We start from the raw sequence: 17,508 nt of genomic DNA, 5'->3' as shown, positions 1-17,508 counted from the left end.
GGCGTAACCCCACGGAAAAAACGTTTCAGAAACCTTAACTTCTCTTTTTCCTAATTAGCAAGAAAAGAACTTATTTATCCCCACAGCTCTGCAAAAAAAAAATAAAATAATACAAAAGTCAGGGCATTAATGGGGTGTTTCTCACTGTAAAAGCGAACCTTTCCTTTTCGCTGCCATTAGCAGAGCTCACGGGGACGGCGTTTCATCACAGACACGGAGCTGACCCAAGCGTGGATGGCGTAACCCCACGGAAAAAACGTTTCAGAAACCTTAACTTCTCTTTTTCTTAATTAGCAAGAAAAGAACTTACTTATCCCCACAGCTCTGCTTGCCCACCCTGAACACCCAGGGCAGTTGCTGCTTTTTGATCGATGCACGTTCTGCAAGAATTCAATGAAGTCACAGACTCACAGGATGGTTTGGGTTGGAAGGGACCTTGAAGATCATCGAGTCCCCACCTCCTGCCCTGGGCAGGGACTTAATGGGGTGTTTCTCACTGTAAAAGCGAACCTTTCCTTTTTGCTGCCATTAGCAGAGCTCACGGGGACGGCGTTTCATCACAGACACGGAGCTGACCCAAGCGTGGATGGCGTAACCCCACGGAAAAAACGTTTCAGAAACCTTAACTTCTCTTTTTCCTAATTAGCAAGAAAAGAACTTATTTATCCCCACAGCTCTGCTTGCCCACCCTGAACACCCAGGGCAGTTGATCCTGTCACAAGGCAGTTGCTGCTTTTTGATCAATGCATGTTCTGCAAGAATTCAGTGAAGTGATGAACTGAAAGGTCCCCTCCAACCCAGGGAAGGGCTGGAATCGCCAGAGAATCACAGCACGTTTTGGGTTGGAAGGGACCTTAAAGTTTATCCAGTTCCATCCCTTCTAGTGGCTGGGACATCTTCAAGGAGACCAGGTTGCCCCAAGCCCCCTCCAACCTGCCCTTGAACCCCTCCAGGGATGGGGCAGCCACAGCTTCTCGGGAAGAAGTTCTTCCCCACATCTCATCTCAATCTCCCCTCTTTCAGTGTCAAAACCTTCCCCCTCCTGTCCTTTGGCTTCCTTCCCTGATCCAGAGTCCCTCCCCAGCTTGTTCTTCAACACCTCCTTCAGATCCCAACCTTTCCCTTTGAACCCAGGAGGCACCGCAGCTCCCGCAAACCCCCAGAGATCACCCCAAACCACCCGAATAACCCCAAAAGTGCTTGTCACCATCACCCAGAGCTGAGCTCCCTCCCGCTCCGAGGGTGGCAAACCCTGTTTGATGTCCTCCAGCCTGATCCCTTGTTCTTCTGGAAGGGGAAGGGTGAGGGGAGGGAACCCGAGGAGCTCTCAGGGTTGAGCCATGGCAGAGGGACGTGTACGGGGGGAGGAAATTATCACCCAAGTGCTTCCCCCCCCGAGGAAGCCGGAGGCTTTCCTGCAGCAGGAGTTGGGAATGTCCTCAGCACTGGAGATGACAGGGAAGAGAGCAACAAGCAAACTATCAAAACCCAGCTCGGGCTGGGAATTACAGGTCTATGCAACTCCAGGCTGGATAAAAATGTTTGCTTTTAAATCATTTCCTTCCTAATTCATCCTGTTCAGGAAATAAGGGAGGTAGGTCAAAGACTACCCACATCTTCCAGACACGAGCATCCAGTTCCCTGCTTCAGAAGGTACATTAAGAGCTTTTTTTTTCCTGAAGTCATATCAAAACTGTATTAAACTGTATTTTGGGTGAGGAATTTCCACCCCCCCCCTCCCAACTAAGGAGAAAAGCCCCGCAGCATCTGAGACTTTCTGAAGAGAAAACCAGGTCAGTGCTGAAACAAATTCTTCCTCGAGAGAGGGAAGAGAAGCACCTGGAATATCCATTAAAGCACAAGGGAGGAAGATAGATAAAAAAATTAGCAAGAGGGAGATGTTTCTGATTCCCAGCCTGGGGAGGGGAACGCAGCTCGTAACGACAGCAACAGCCTCCAAATCCCAGCAGGGGCTTGGCAGGAAACTTTGCCAGACCATTCCTGAGGCGGGATGATGCCGCAACCCTCGCTGAACTCCGAAATCCAGGGGAATTTCTTAGTGTTTCCAACATCCCCCTCTTAAACAGGCAGGGAAGAACCCCTGGGGTCTCACTCGAGGAGCTGGGAAGCCACAGAGCTGAGTTATGGACCCGGGGACACAACCACCTGGCTGTGGCTACAGCCCACCTGCAAAAAAAACCCCAAAAATGAAGAATCTTTCCTCTGAGAGACTAAGAAAAAAGGTCCAAAGCAATGGCACGATAAAGCTGCGTGGAGTCCAGCCCCCGAAACACCAGGGGAGCCGTTGCAGGCAGGGAGCAGGAGTTATTCAAATCATCACAAGCCCCGATGGATGTTTCCCTGATAAAACAGATGTTTTCTTTCCTGTCAACGTTCATCCAACACCCCACCCCAGGAAGGGCACACGGACACCTCCCCTTGAACGCAACCGCGCTCCTACAGGAGGTTGTATTCCACCTGGGAAGGCCCTCGGACACCCCCCACACCCTCCTCGTACTCGTGCACCCACGTTTCTGGAGGGTCCTCACCCCTTCTGCTGCCTCCCTCCTGGTTTGCAGCCCCATCCTGCTGGATTCAAGAATCATGGAATGGTTTGGGTTGGAAGGGACCTTGAAGACCATCCGGTTCCAGTCCCTGGGCAGGGACACCTCCCACCACCCCAGGTTGCTCCAAGCCCCCTCCAACCTGCCCTTGAACCCCTCCAGGGATGGGGCAGCCGCAGCTTCTCAGGGCAACCTGGGCCAGGCTCTCACCACCCTCACACCAAAGGATTTCTGCCCCACATCTCAGCTCAATCTCCTCATTTTTGGTTTAAAACCCTTCCCCCTCATCCTATGGCTCCCCTCCCCAAATACCATCCCTGGAGGGATCTAAAAGCCGTTGCTGAGGGACACGGGTCAGTGGTGGGTTGGTCGGTGTTGGGTTGATGGTTGGTCTTGATTCAGGGTCAAACCCTTCCCCCTCCTCCTAGGGTTCCCCTTCCTCATCAAGAGTCCCTCCCCAGTCCCTCCTCTCCCGGAGCCCCTTGAGGGACTGGAAGGGGCTCCAAGGTCTCCCCGGAGCCTTCTCTTCTCCAGGCTGAACCCCCCAACTCTCTCAGCCCCCCCTCCCAGCAGAGGGGCTCCAGCCCTCCCAGCATCTCCGGGGCCTCCTCTGGCCCCGCTCCAACAGCTCCATGTCCTTCTGATGTTGGTGGCCCCAGAGCTGGAGGCAGCACTTGGGGGGGGGTCTCCCTGCTGGCCATGGGGCTGGGGATACAGCCCAGGGTGTTGGGGGCTTTCTGGGCTGCCAGTGCACCTTGCAGGCTCATTTTGAGCTTCTCATCCAAAAATATTCTACGTGTTTTTGACCAAGAGGGAGCTGCCACCCCTGCTAACATTCTTCCCATCTCCCCTTCTCACGATTTTTTTATTTCAATGCACCCCTGGAAAGCTCTCGGAAGGAGAAGCTCAAACTATAGGATGGGATGCAGTGAGAGAACGGCGCTGGGAATCAGGAAAAGAGGAAAAAAATTAAAAACTTTATAGAGAAAGGAGCGGTGTCGTACGACCAGCCCCTAAAAATACAGCTATTGTTAGAAAAGTCAACAGGAACCGGAACAGCTGAGGTCGACACTTGTGCTGGTACAAGAATAACTACACATCAGAAAAAAAAAATAACAATATACAATTAAATAGGGCATACGGGCTGAGCAAAGCTTCACTTTGGAGTTAATGTTAGAAGACAAACCGCTTGAAGTTGCCGCTGCCTCCGGACAAAATAAAAACGGAGGATTCTTGAAGGAATGTCGTTTTGAAAACATAATTAAAACAAGCCCTAGGATGAATTCAACAGGTTTTTAACCCAAACGCAGCATCCTGCTTACCTGGGCTGTAGCCGGTACAGTTTCCCCCCCCCAAGAAGGTACCTGGTCTCCCTGCTGGCCATGGGGCTGGGGATACAGCCCAGGGTGTTGGGGGCTTTCTGGGCTGCCAGTGCACCCTGCAGGCTCATTTTGAGCTTCTCATCCAAAAATATTCTACGTGTTTTTGACCAAGAGGGAGCTGCCACCCCTGCTAACATTCTTCCCATCTCCCCTTCTCACGATTTTTTTATTTCAATGCACCCCTGGAAAGCTCTCGGAAGGAGAAGCTCAAACTATAGGATGGGATGCAGTGAGAGAACGGCGCTGGGAATCAGGAAAAAGGGAAAAAAAAAACACTTTATAAAGAAAGGAGCGGTGTCGTACGACCAGCCCCTAAAAATACAGCTATTGTTAGAAAAGTCAACAGGAACCGGAACAGCTGAGGTCGACACTTGTGCTGGTACAAGAATAACTACACATCAGAAAAAAAAAATAACAATATACAATTAAATAGGGCATACGGGCTGAGCAAAGCTTCACTTTGGAGTTAATGTTAGAAGACAAACCGCTTGAAGTTGCCGCTGCCTCCGGACAAAATAAAAACGGAGGATTCTTGAAGGAATGTCGTTTTGAAAACATAATTAAAACAAGCCCTAGGATGAATTCAACAGGTTTTTAACCCAAACGCAGCATCCTGCTTACCTGGGATGTAGCAGGTACAGTTTTCCCCCCCAAGAAGGTACCCGGAGGATGCTCAGGACCAGCACCAGCCCTGGAGGAGGGTTTCCCACCTCCCAACACCACATGCCATTGTATTTATTTTTCCATATGAATCCAATAACCTCCTCATACAAAAAAAATCAGGGAAAGAATCAACTCTTACATTCAGCCATTCAATACGTCGTTTGTAGAAGCCAGAAAATTTAAGACTTGAAACCATAAAACTGTAGATACCTCCGTGATGAGCATTAACCCCTGAGGACCTGAGCATTAGCTTTTATAAACCTTTATTTTTAAGCCTTGAATCTTTGTTAGGACCTTCATCCTCGTTTTATTTAAAGGCTTTGAACACCTAATGATGGCCCTGAAGCTTCTGCGGAGATTTTTAACAAGATTAGAACCTTGGTAAAAGGTAGAAACCTTCTCTTGTGCCTCAAAAGAGGAAGCCCTCAAGCCCTTGGCACGGTGACCACCTCCACGCTGGGCAGCGCCGAGGATGAAGAACATCTCTCGAAGCAGAAGAGCCTGCCAGGGAGTGGGTGCCAGCACGGAGAGAGACCAAAAACCCATTTAATTTGTGGCAACACCGTGTCCCAAACCACGACACATCATACCACATCACAACCTGGGAAACACTGGGTAAACAAGCCCTAGGATGAATTCAACAGGTTTTTAACCCAAACGCAGCATCCTGCTTACCTGGGATGTAGCAGGTACAGTTTTCCCCCCCAAGAAGGTACCCGGAGGATGCTCAGGACCAGCACCAGCCCTGGAGGAGGGTTTCCCACCTCCCAACACCACATGCCATTGTATTTATTTTTCCATATGAATCCAATAACCTCCTCATACAAAAAAAATCAGGGAAAGAATCAACTCTTACATTCAGCCATTCAATACGTCGTTTGTAGAAGCCAGAAAATTTAAGACTTGAAACCATAAAACTGTAGATACCTCCGTGATGAGCATTAACCCCTGAGGACCTGAGCATTAGCTTTTATAAACCTTTATTTTTAAGCCTTGAATCTTTGTTAGGACCTTCATCCTCATTTTATTTAAAGGCTTTGAACACCTAATGATGGCCCTGAAGCTTCTGCGGAGATTTTTAACAAGATTAGAACCTTGGTAAAAGGTAGAAACCTTCTCTTGTGCCTCAAAAGAGGAAGCCCTCAAGCCCTTGGCACGGTGACCACCTCCACGCCGGGCAGCGCCGAGGATGAAGAACATCTCTCGAAGCAGAAGAGCCTGCCAGGGAGTGGGTGCCAGCACGGAGAGAGACCAAAAACCCATTTAATTTGTGGCAACACCGTGTCCCAAACCACGACACATCATACCACATCACAACCTGGGAAACACTGGGTTGGAAGCATCCCGGGACCCAGGGACAGGACAAGAAGAAATGGGCACAAACTTGAACATAAGAAGTTCCACCTAAACGTGAGGAGGAACTTCTTTACTGTGATAGAGCACTGGAAGAGGCTGCCCAGGGAGGTGGTGGAGTCTCCTTCTCTGGAGACATTCAAACCCACCTGGACACGTTCCTGTAGGACCTGCTCTGGGTGGCCCTGCTTTGGCGGGAGGGTTGGACTAGATGATCTCCAGAGGTCCCTTCCAACCCCATATGATTCTATGACCATTCGGAAGATCTTTAAGGTCCCTTCCAACCCAAACCACTCCATGACTGAGATATTCACAGGAATTCTACCCCTGTCCCACCAACCACCAGGAAGGCTCAGCTCTTGCATCATCATCCACCCGGAGATCCGAGTGACCATCCACGTCACCAACGAATTCAGAGAGTCATGGAATGGTTTGGGTTGGAAGGGACCTTGAAGACCATTTGCTTCCAGTCCCTGCCCCAGGCAGGGACACCTCCCACCACACCAGGTTGCTCCAAGCCCCCTCCAACCTGGCCTTGAACCCCTCCAGGGATGGGGCAGCCACAGCTTCTCGGGGCAACCTGGGCCAGGCTCCCACCACCCTCCCAGCCAAGAAGTTCTTCCCCACATTTCATCTCAATCTCCCCTCTTTGAGGGTCAAACCCTTCCCCCTCCTCCTAGGGCTCCCCTCCCTCATCAAAAGTCCCTCCCCAGTTGCTTACAGAGTTGCAAAAACGGGCCCCAAATTGTGCAATTACAAAATGAAAGAACTTCAGAAAGTTTTTCCTGTTGAAATTAAAGATAGAAAATGGGAAAAGGAAAAAAAAAAAAAAAGCTTCAAATTGTGCAATTACAAAATGAAAGAACTTCAGAAAGTTTTTCCTGTTGAAATTAAAGATAGAAACTGGGAAAAGGAAAAAAAAAAAGGCTCGTTAGGGAAGGTGGGCAGCTTGGGGTTTTCCCCTCCTTGCCCGGCTGTTGCACCAGATCTTAATGACCATGTAAATTGGCACAGCCCCAGCTGAGGAAGAGGACAAGGGGTCTACAACTGCTTGGAGTGATGGACAGACAGGAACTGCTGATGCTCCTCCATTGTCACCCCTCAAGAACAACAAACCTCAGAGAAGTGACTCCCTAAGCAGGTCTTTTGGTGACTACAGGACACCCGTCCTACAGGGGATGGTCTTCTGCACCCAACAAGCCACAAGGCTCGTGAGCAAGAGGATGTGGGTGGCACCGTTGCTATTTACCTTTGATACAGAAGAATTTCTTGCAGAAAAAACCCTATTTTCACCCACAGCCAGAACGCAAACAAAGTTCTAATGAGATTTAGGAGAGGGATGTGAACATCTGTGTCACCTCATCCCGACTCTGCAGCAGCCACCGCTGGCTCGGGGACAAAAGGGATGTCACAAGTGGAACTGCCAGCAACCACGAACCCACCCAAATGTTGGAGAAAACCCTTCTCTGGTGGGAACCCAACCTTTCATTCCCACCATGAACCGGCCCAAGGCTGAAAATGGTTAATACCAGCCATGCCCATCTTCTCCATGAAGCCAGCACCAGCCATGCTTGTGGTAGGACACCGTAACAACCTGTATCCTAAATTCTCACTACAAGAACCCCCAGACCCCTCCTCCCCAACCACAACATTCAAATCCTTTGAGAAATCACCTCCAAACACCTCGTTCTCTGCAGCAAGAGGCCCCTTTGCCGCATTTTACACTCGGCAGCCAAGAGCCAGCCCCGGGACTTCTGTTTTTGCAGGTTTGGTTTTTTTTTTTTGCAGCTCTTTGAAGGCCCCCCCCCGGGAGTGTTTTAGACTAATTGCGCCTGCTGTCGAGCAGCGTGGGCTCCAGACACCCGCTGACACACAACACGCCGCCGCCGTGTGTCTTTTGGCTGGAGATCAGATGAACATCTCTCCTGGCTGGGGCCTCCTGGGCAACCCCTTTCTCACCTGCAGCTCCTTATGTTGTTCAAGACTTATATTTCTATATCCTTTACGTCCAGACCTGGGTTTGAGGGTGAGGAGCAACCTCCAGGGAAGTGCTGCAGCACATCAGGAACGCAGCAAACACCTCCCCTAACCTGTTGTGAAAGTCATCCTGAAGACACCACCCACAGCAGGTTTTTTATCCTCTCAATGCCATGGGATGACACAGTAATATCCATCCTTCTCGGGTGGGATTGCCACCAAGTGGATGCTCTCAAAGAATCTCAGACTGGTCAGGGTCAGAAGGGACCTCTGGAGATCATCCAGTCCAACCCCCTGCCAAAGGAGGGCCACCCAGAGCAGGTCCCACAGGAACGTGGCCAGGTGGGGTTTGAATGTCTCCAGAGAAGGAGACTCCACCACCTCCCTGGGCAGCCTCTGCCAGGGCTCTGCCACCCTCAAAGTCAAGAAGTTCCTCCTCATGTTGAGATGGAACTTCTTATGTTCCAGTTTGTGCCTGTTGCTCCTTGTCCTGTCCCCAGGCACCACTGAGAAGAGTCTGGTCCCATCTTCTTGCCCCCCACCCTTTAGCTATTGCTCAGCATCCATGAGATCCCCTCTCAGGCTGCTCTTCTCCAGCTGAACAGCCCCAGGTCCCTCAGCTGAGAGATGCTCCTGACCCTGAGCATCTTTGTAGCCTCCACTGTCCCCTCTCCAGCAGTTCCCTGTCCTTCTGGAACTGGGGGGCCCAGAACTGGTCCCAGTGCTCCAGCTGGGCCCTCCCCAGGGCAGAGCAGAGGGGCAGGATGACCTCCCTCCACCTGCTGCCCACGGTCTTCTTATGCCCCCCCAGGAGACCATTGGCCTTCTTGGCCACAAGTGCACACTGCTGGCTCATGGGCAACTTGACCTTGGTTGTCCACCAGGACTCCAAGGTCTCCCTCTCTCCAGCAGCTCAACCCAAACCTGTAACAGTCCATGGGGTCATTCCTCCTGAGCTGCAGGACCCTACACTCGTGCTTGATGACTCCAAGGTCTCCCTCTCTCCAGCAGCTCAACCCAAACCTGTAACAGTCCATGGGGTTATTCCTCCTGAGCTGCAGGACCCTACACTTGTGCTTGATCTTCATGAGGTTCCTCTACACCCAGCTCTCGCTGGATGGTGGCACAACCTTCTGGTGTGTCACCCACTCCTCCCAGTTTGGTGCCACCAGCAAACTTGCTGAGATATGGGATAAAAAAGGCACTGTCTGATCTGCTTGGACACTAATATCAGCAGAAGACAACCAAGAAACGGCCAAGCAAGGCCTGTAAAATGGGAGTTCCACCAGAAAGCAACGGATGATGTGGAACTCAAACATCCACCCAAGCTGATGCAGGGACAACAGTCCCCGACTCGTTCAAAAACCCTTCTCAAAATAAGCAACTGAGTGAGGAACGGGCTGCGGGTTCCTCTCCGCTGAGGAGGGAGAAGCTCATTCCTCAAACCAGGAGGGATGGAGACCCCCCAAAACCACCGACCGGTGGGAGGCTGAGCTCCACCGGCGCCTCCGCTCGCCCCCCCAAAATTTGGCTCCTGCCTCTTGTTTGTTTTCCAAGAGAACCCAGGAGGTGCCACCCCGGTAAGGAGAGAAGGTTAAAGGAGGCAGAGAAGTTACCAAACACCAACTGAGAAAACATGAAACGAGAGCCAGGCGTTGGGACGGGGAACAAAAGGTGAGGGCACAGAGGAGGGGGGATCACCCCCTTCGTTAAGAAAAATAATCAGCATCTGCCAGTTATTGCAGATGCAAACTTCCAAGTCCTTAAGAGATCACTGCTGGGTCCCGCTCCGGGAGGAGCAAGTGTCTGGAACGGGGAGCATCGTGCCTTTAAGGCCAGAGTTGCTCAAAATTTTTAAAAGAAAAAAAAAGCCACATTCTAATTAAAAAATTCTTCGTCGCAGCACACGCTCTCCTCTTCCAAGAAAAGTTATTTCAATGCTCTGCCTCAGAATTTAATGAAAGTTGAACCATATCCAGAGGGCTCTTGGAGGAGAGGGATGAAATCCCAATTCCCCAGCCGTTTGCTCCATCTGCAGCTGTGATGAGTTGTCCGTCCTCAGCTCCCAGCGCCAGGCCCAAACCCATCTGTGTGTCTGGATTTCATAGAATCATGGAATGGTTTGGGTTGGAAGGGACCTTGAAGATCATCGAGTTCCAGTCCCTGGGCAGGGACACCTCCCATCAGACCAGGTTGCTCCAAGCCCCCTCCAACCTGCCCTTGAACCCCTCCAGGGATGGGGCAGCCACAGCTTCTCGGGGCAACCTGGGCCAGGCTCTCACCACCCTCACACCAAAGAAGTTCTTCCCCACAGCTCAGCTCAACCTCTACCTTAAAGTTTATTCAGTTCCATCCCTTCTAGTGGCTGGGACATCTTCAAGGAGACCAGGTTGCCCAAAGCCCCCTCCAACCTGCCCTTGAACCCCTCCAGGGATGGGGCAGCCACAGCTTCTCGGGGCAACCTGGGCCAGGCTCTCACCACCCTCACACCAAACAAGTTCTGCCCCACATCTCATCTAAACCTTCACTCTTTTCGTTTAAAACTTGTCCTTGTCCTAGGGCTCCCCTCCCTGATCCAGAGTCCCTCCCCATCTCTCCTGGAGCCCCTGGAGGGACTGGAAGGGGCTCCAAGGTCTCCCCGGAGCCTTCTCTTCTCCAGGCTGAACCCCCCCAACTCTCTCAGCCCCCCCTCCCAGCAGAGGGGCTCCAGCCCTCCCAGCATCTCCCTGGCCTCCACTGGACTTGTTCCGCTTGTCTAATTTTTATCTCATGGAAATGCAGCTCAGGGCTGAGCCCAACTGCTGCACGGGAGGTTTAGGATGGATATTGGGAACAATTTCTTCCCCCAAAGGGTTATCAAGCACTGGAACAGGCTGCCCAGGGATGCGTTGGAGTCTCCATCACTGGAGGTATTTAAAAGCCATGGAGATGTGGTGCTGAGGGCCATGGGTTAGGGGTGGTTTGGGCAGTGTCGGGTTGATGGTTGGACTCAAAGATCTCAAAGGTCCTTCCCAATCTGGACAATTCTATGATTCTATGCATTTGTGAGAAGAATTTTTATCTGGCCACGAGTCACAAGATACACACCACGTGCCTCAAAGAGCTCACAGGAGGAAAGCTCCAGGCACAGCTCAGACAGGGCAACGGCTCCCTGCGGGTTCCTCAGGAAGGGTCCCCCCATGTCACCCCCGGCAGGGTCCCCCCATCAGCTCCTGCAGCCAGGGAGGATGCTCAGAGCAGCTCCCACCACTGCAGAACCAGGACAACCCAAGCTGGAGACCCACCTCAGAGCTTCACACCACCTTCAAAGGACACTAAGCATCTCCAGAGCCAAGGAGCGACCAGGTCTGAGACCTTGATGGTCCCTCTGAAATAGGGACCCGCGACAGAGCAGCTGTTTGTGCTCAAAAAAGCTACTTCTGGTGAATGATATTAGAAGCAGCAGCAACAGCTCCCCCCTGATTTGCATCCCTCAACGGCTCCTTTCTCTCTTTTACCAAAACACAACCAAATCTCCCCAAGAATGGTGCTGAGGAAGCTTTTTTGGGGGAAAAAAGGTCAGAAAAATCAGTCTCAGAAACAAGGTGAGGCCTCCAGGAGGGGCAGAGCTCGCCCAGTTATGGAGATAAAGGTTATTTTAGAACAAACTTCTGCTTTTAATTATTTTTGCATGAATTAGCAGGAACACTTCGAGATAATTACATGGAGTATCCAAACCTGGTAAAGCTGTAACAGGCTGAATAACGGCGCGTTTTAGGCACAAATAGTTCATTATTGGCTGCGTCCGCGTAGCTGGAGCCACCAAAACGGGGCAAAACAGGCTGGATTTGGCAACTTTGGGCATCTGGTAAAGCTGTAACAGGCTGAATAACGGCACGTTTTAGGCACAAATAGTTCACTATTGGCCACAAATGGCACCGAAATGCCATTTGCACAGCAAAACAGGGCAAAACGGGCTGGATTTGGCAACTTTGGGCACCCAACAATGAGCTTTGTCACTCGATGTCACGCAAACCCACCCCCTGCCACGGACATGATGTGCCAACCCTTGGGAAAGGGAGAGTGAAGAGAAGGAAACCAGCACCTGAACCAACCAGCTTCATCACGCCCTCCTCCAGTTTGGCTGCTCATCCCAACTGGAAAATCCCACAGGTTCCTACATCAGCAAAAAAAAACCAAAAAACAACAAACCAAAAAACCACCAACTTGCATGTCTGCACCTGCAGAGCAGCGTTTTCCTGGAGGGGCATGAAGAAAAAAGAGGTTTTGTTTTTTTTTTAGCAGGGGATGGGATTTGAGCGAGGATTCCCAGGCTGTTCCCAGCCTCCCAGAGCTGGTTGGGGGTTTTTTTTGGTGTGGAAAGTGTTAATTTGGCAAATGATGTGATTCAAACTGTACCCAGCTTACACAGCAGGGGTTGGCATGACCTTGGGTCGGTCCCTATTCAACGCTCAGGTTTACTTTTGGTTCTGAAAGAAACCAACAGAGCAACACGAAAGCCTTGGGAGTTGCTCAACGCCCGGAGTTGTGAAAGGGAAAACGTGATGAAGTGACTCCACATTCCCATCGGAGGAGCTGCTGCCACGCCAAGAGCTCTTGGGATCACCTCTACCCCAACAACCTTGGGGTTATCAGCTACGGAGACCACCACCACCATCATCTCAACCACCTCCTGGAGCCACAGGGCTGTAAGAATCTCACCAAAGCAGCTCCTGGAAGAAGGGAGCACACGGCTGAAACCCTCTCTCCTTCCCAAGAGCTGTTGGGATAACCCCGGGGTTGTTGGGGTAGAGGTAATCAGCTATGGAGACCACCACCACCATCATCTCAACCACCTCCTGGAGCCACGGGGCTGTGAGAATCCCACCAAAGCGGCCCCTGGAAGAAGGCAGCGCACGGCTGAAACCCTCTCTCCTTCCCAAGAGCTCTTGGGATCACCTCCACCCCAACAACCCTGGGGCTACCAGCTATGGAGACCACCACCACCATCATCTCAACCACCTCCTGGAGCCACGGGGCTGTGAGAATCCCACCAAAGCAGCTCCTGGAAGAAGGGAGCACACGGCTGAAACCCTCTCTCCTTCCCAAGAGCTGTTGGGATAACCCCGGGGTTGTTGGGGTAGAGGTAATCAGCTATGGAGACCACCACCACCATCATCTCAACCACCTCCTGGAGCCACAGGGCTGTGAGAATTCCACCAAAGCAGCTCCTGGAAGAAGGGAGCACACGGCTGAAACCCTCTCTCCTTCCCAAGAGCTCTCAGGATCACCTCTACCCCAACAACCCTGGGGTTACCAGCTATGGAGACCACCACCACCATCATCTCAACCACCTCCTGGAGCCACAGGGCTGTGAGAATTCCACCAAAGCAGCTCCTGGAAGAAGGGAGCACACGGCTGAAACCCTCTCTCCTTCCCAAGAGCTCTCAGGATCACCTCTACCCCAACAACCCTGGGGTTACCAGCTATGGAGACCACCACCACCATCATCTCAACCACCTCCTGGAGCCACAGGGCTGTGAGAATTCCACCAAAGCAGCTCCTGGAAGAAGGGAGCACACGGCTGAAACCCTCTCTCCTTCCCAAGAGCTCTCAGGATCACCTCTACCCCAACAACCCTGGGGTTACCAGCTATGGAGACCACCACCACCATCATCTCAACCACCTCCTGGAGCCACAGGGCTGTGAGAATTCCACCAAAGCAGCTCCTGGAAGAAGGGAGCACACGGCTGAAACCCTCTCTCCTTCCCAAGAGCTCTCAGGATCACCTCTACCCCAACAACCCTGGGGTTACCAGCTATGGAGACCACCACCACCATCATCTCAACCACCTCCTGGAGCCACAGGGCTGTGAGAATTCCACCAAAGCAGCTCCTGGAAGAAGGGAGCACACGGCTGAAACCCTCTCTCCTTCCCAAGAGCTCTCAGGATCACCTCTACCCCAACAACCCTGGGGTTACCAGCTATGGAGACCACCACCACCATCATCTCAACCACCTCCTGGAGCCACAGGGCTGTGAGAATTCCACCAAAGCAGCTCCTGGAAGAAGGGAGCACACGGCTGAAACCCTCTCTCCTTCCCAAGAGCTCTCAGGATCACCTCTACCCCAACAACCCTGGGGTTACCAGCTATGGAGACCACCACCACCATCATCTCAACCACCTCCTGGAGCCACAGGGCTGTGAGAATTCCACCAAAGCAGCTCCTGGAAGAAGGGAGCACACGGCTGAAACCCTCTCTCCTTCCCAAGAGCTCTCAGGATCACCTCTACCCCAACAACCCTGGGGTTACCAGCTATGGAGACCACCACCACCATCATCTCAACCACCTCCTGGAGCCACAGGGCTGTGAGAATTCCACCAAAGCAGCTCCTGGAAGAAGGGAGCACACGGCTGAAACCCTCTCTCCTTCCCAAGAGCTCTCAGGATCACCTCTACCCCAACAACCCTGGGGTTACCAGCTATGGAGACCACCACCACCATCATCTCAACCACCTCCTGGAGCCACAGGGCTGTGAGAATTCCACCAAAGCAGCTCCTGGAAGAAGGGAGCACACGGCTGAAACCCTCTCTCCTTCCCAAGAGCTCTCAGGATCACCTCTACCCCAACAACCCTGGGGTTACCAGCTATGGAGACCACCACCACCATCATCTCAACCACCTCCTGGAGCCACAGGGCTGTGAGAATTCCACCAAAGCAGCTCCTGGAAGAAGGGAGCACACGGCTGAAACCCTCTCTCCTTCCCAAGAGCTCTCAGGATCACCTCTACCCCAACAACCCTGGGGTTACCAGCTATGGAGACCACCACCACCATCATCTCAACCACCTCCTGGAGCCACAGGGCTGTGAGAATTCCACCAAAGCAGCTCCTGGAAGAAGGGAGCACACGGCTGAAACCCTCTCTCCTTCCCAAGAGCTCTCAGGATCACCTCTACCCCAACAACCCTGGGGTTACCAGCTATGGAGACCACCACCACCATCATCTCAACCACCTCCTGGAGCCACAGGGCTGTGAGAATTCCACCAAAGCAGCTCCTGGAAGAAGGGAGTGCATGGCTGAAACCCTCTCTCCTTCCCAGGAGCTCTTGGGATCACCTCTGTCCCAAAAACCCTGGGGCTACCAGCTATGGAGACCACCACCACCACTACCATCTCAACCACCTCCTGATGCCACGGGGCTGTAAGAATCCCACCAAAGCGGCTCCTGGAAGAAGGGAGAGCACAACTGAAACCCTCTCTCCTTCCCAAGAGCTCTTGGGATCACCTCCACCCCAACAACCCTGGGGCTACCAGCTATGGAGACCACCAACAACATCCCAACCACCTCCTGGAGACACAGGGCTGTGAGAATCCCAGCAAAGCAGCTCCTGGAAGAAGGGAGCACACGGCTGAAACCCTCTCTCCTTCCCAAGAGCTGTTGGGATAACCCCGGGGTTGTTGGGGTAGAGGTAATCAGCTATGGAGACCACCACCACCATCATCTCAACCACCTCCTGGAGCCACGGGGCTGTGAGAATCCCACCAAAGCGGCCCCTGGAAGAAGGCAGCGCACGGCTGAAACCCTCTCTCCTTCCCAAGAGCTCTTGGGATCACCTCTACCCCAACAACCTTGGGGCTACCAGCTATGGAGACCACCACCACCATCATCCCAACCACCTCCTGGTGCCACAGGGCTGTAAGAATCCCACAGAAGCAGCTCCTAGAAGAAGGGAGTGCATGGCTGAAACCCTCTCTCCTTCCCAGGAGCTCTTGGGATCACCTCTGTCCCAAAAACCCTGGGGCTACCAGCTATGGAGACCACCACCACCACTACCATCTCAACCACCTCCTGATGCCACGGGGCTGTAAGAATCCCACCAAAGCGGCTCCTGGAAGAAGGGAGAGCACAACTGAAACCCTCTCTCCTTCCCAAGAGCTCTTGGGATCACCTCCACCCCAACAACCCTGGGGCTACCAGCTATGGAGACCACCAACAACATCCCAACCACCTCCTGGAGACACAGGGCTGTGAGAATCCCAGCAAAGCAGCTCCTGGAAGAAGGGAGCACACGGCTGAAATCCTCTCTCCTTCCCAAGAGCTCTTGGGATCACCTCTACCCCAACAACCCTGGGGTTACCAGCTATGGAGACCACCACCACCATCATCTCAACCACCTCCTGGAGCCATGGGGCTGTAAGAATCCCACCAAAGCAGCTCCTGGAAGAAGGGAGCACACGGCTGAAACCCCCTCTCCTTCCCAAGAGCTCTCGGGATCACCTCTACCCCAACAACCCTGGGGTTACCAGCTATGGAGACCACCACCACCACCATCTCAACCACCTCCTGGAGCCACAGGGCTGTAAGAATCCCACCAAAGCGTCTCCTGGAAGAAGGGAGTGCACGGCTGAAACCCTCTCCTTCCCAAGATCTCTCAGGATCACCTCTACCCCAACAACCCTGGGGTTATCAGCTACGGAGACCACCACCAACAACAACATCCCAACTACCTCCTGGAGCCACGGGGCTGTGAGAATCCCACCAAAGCAGCTCCTGGAAGAGGGTTTCAGCTGTGCGCTCCCTTCTCTCCTTCCCAAGAGCTCTTGGGATCACCTCTACCCCAACAACCCTGGGGTTATCAGCTACGGAGACCACCGCCACCATCATCTCAACCACCTCCTGGAGCCATGGGGCTGTAAGAATCCCACCAAAGCAGCTCCTGGAAGAAGGGAGAGCATGGCTGAAACCCTCTCTCCATCCTCTTCTGCCCAGGATGCTGAGGGAAGAGAAGGGAGGAAGCCAAATGCACCCAAAATCCTCCTGATTTTGGGTCAGTCCAGCTCTGCCAACACCCAGGCGGGGTTAAGAGCCGAGCTGGGAGAGAACAAGCACCCTGGGTACAAACACCAGCTTTTTACTTAACCTACATAATTCCTCCCGGCCCAAAGTAGGGCAGTTATTTTAACAGAGCTGGGGAAGAGCAGAACGGGGCTCCAAACTGACTTGATCTGGAAAGAAATCTCTTTCTCCTCAACTTCCCTGCATCAGCAGGAACCGCCAGAGGCTCGCTCCGGTTACATAAACCACCGCGTGAGCCCTCGCAACCGGTTAACGACACGAGGCACCACGGCTTAATACCATGTTGTGAAAAAAAAAACAACATAGAAATGCTTGCTCAAACAATGAGAAAAAAAAAAACAAAAAACCCAACAAAACAACACCTCCTGAACTTTTCCATCAACTTCTTGAAGCCTCACTCAAAGGCTGTTTGTTCCCGCTGTGGGTATTTATTATTTTCTTTTTTCTTCTGGTAATTAATTGTTCAGCTTTATCTGCAGCTTGAGAGGGTTGGGGAGGAGGGAGGGGAGAGCGTGTTGCAGCATCCCCTTCGACAAATCATAGAATTATCTGGGTTGGAAGGGACCTTTAAGATCATCGAGTCCAACCATCAACCCAACTCTGATAAAACCCATCACTAACCCATGTCTCCAAGCTCTACGTCAACTCAGCTTTGAAGTCCCACCAGGGATGGTGCCTCAACCCCTTCCCTGGGCAGCCCATTCCAAGGCTCAAGAACCTTCTCCGTGGACA

The 17,508-nt window shown here is 52.4% G+C and overlaps 1 protein-coding gene across 1 annotated transcript in view; it reads right to left on the bottom strand.

Moving 5' to 3' along the window:
- LOC106895408 (guanine nucleotide-binding protein G(k) subunit alpha-like) overlaps nucleotides 1-13,097 on the bottom strand; it is a 43,911-nt gene extending 30,814 nt beyond the window's left edge. Inside the window, exons 1-2 of the mRNA XM_014954823.1 lie at nucleotides 12,973-13,097; nucleotides 12,641-12,817 (exon numbers count right to left, since the gene is read on the bottom strand). Of these exons, the coding sequence (XP_014810309.1) occupies nucleotides 12,641-12,817; nucleotides 12,973-13,097 (302 nt within the window). The remainder of the gene's footprint in view (nucleotides 1-12,640; nucleotides 12,818-12,972) is intronic.
- Between the last annotated feature and the right edge of the window lie 4,411 nt (nucleotides 13,098-17,508).

The sequence above is a fragment of the Calidris pugnax genome, unplaced genomic scaffold (genome assembly GCF_001431845.1).
Source record: "Calidris pugnax isolate Ruff unplaced genomic scaffold, ASM143184v1 scaffold263, whole genome shotgun sequence".
Taxonomy (NCBI): Eukaryota; Metazoa; Chordata; class Aves; order Charadriiformes; family Scolopacidae; genus Calidris; species Calidris pugnax.
The sequence above is the reverse complement of the archived record's forward strand: the minus strand, read 5'-3'. Positions and strand labels throughout refer to the sequence as shown.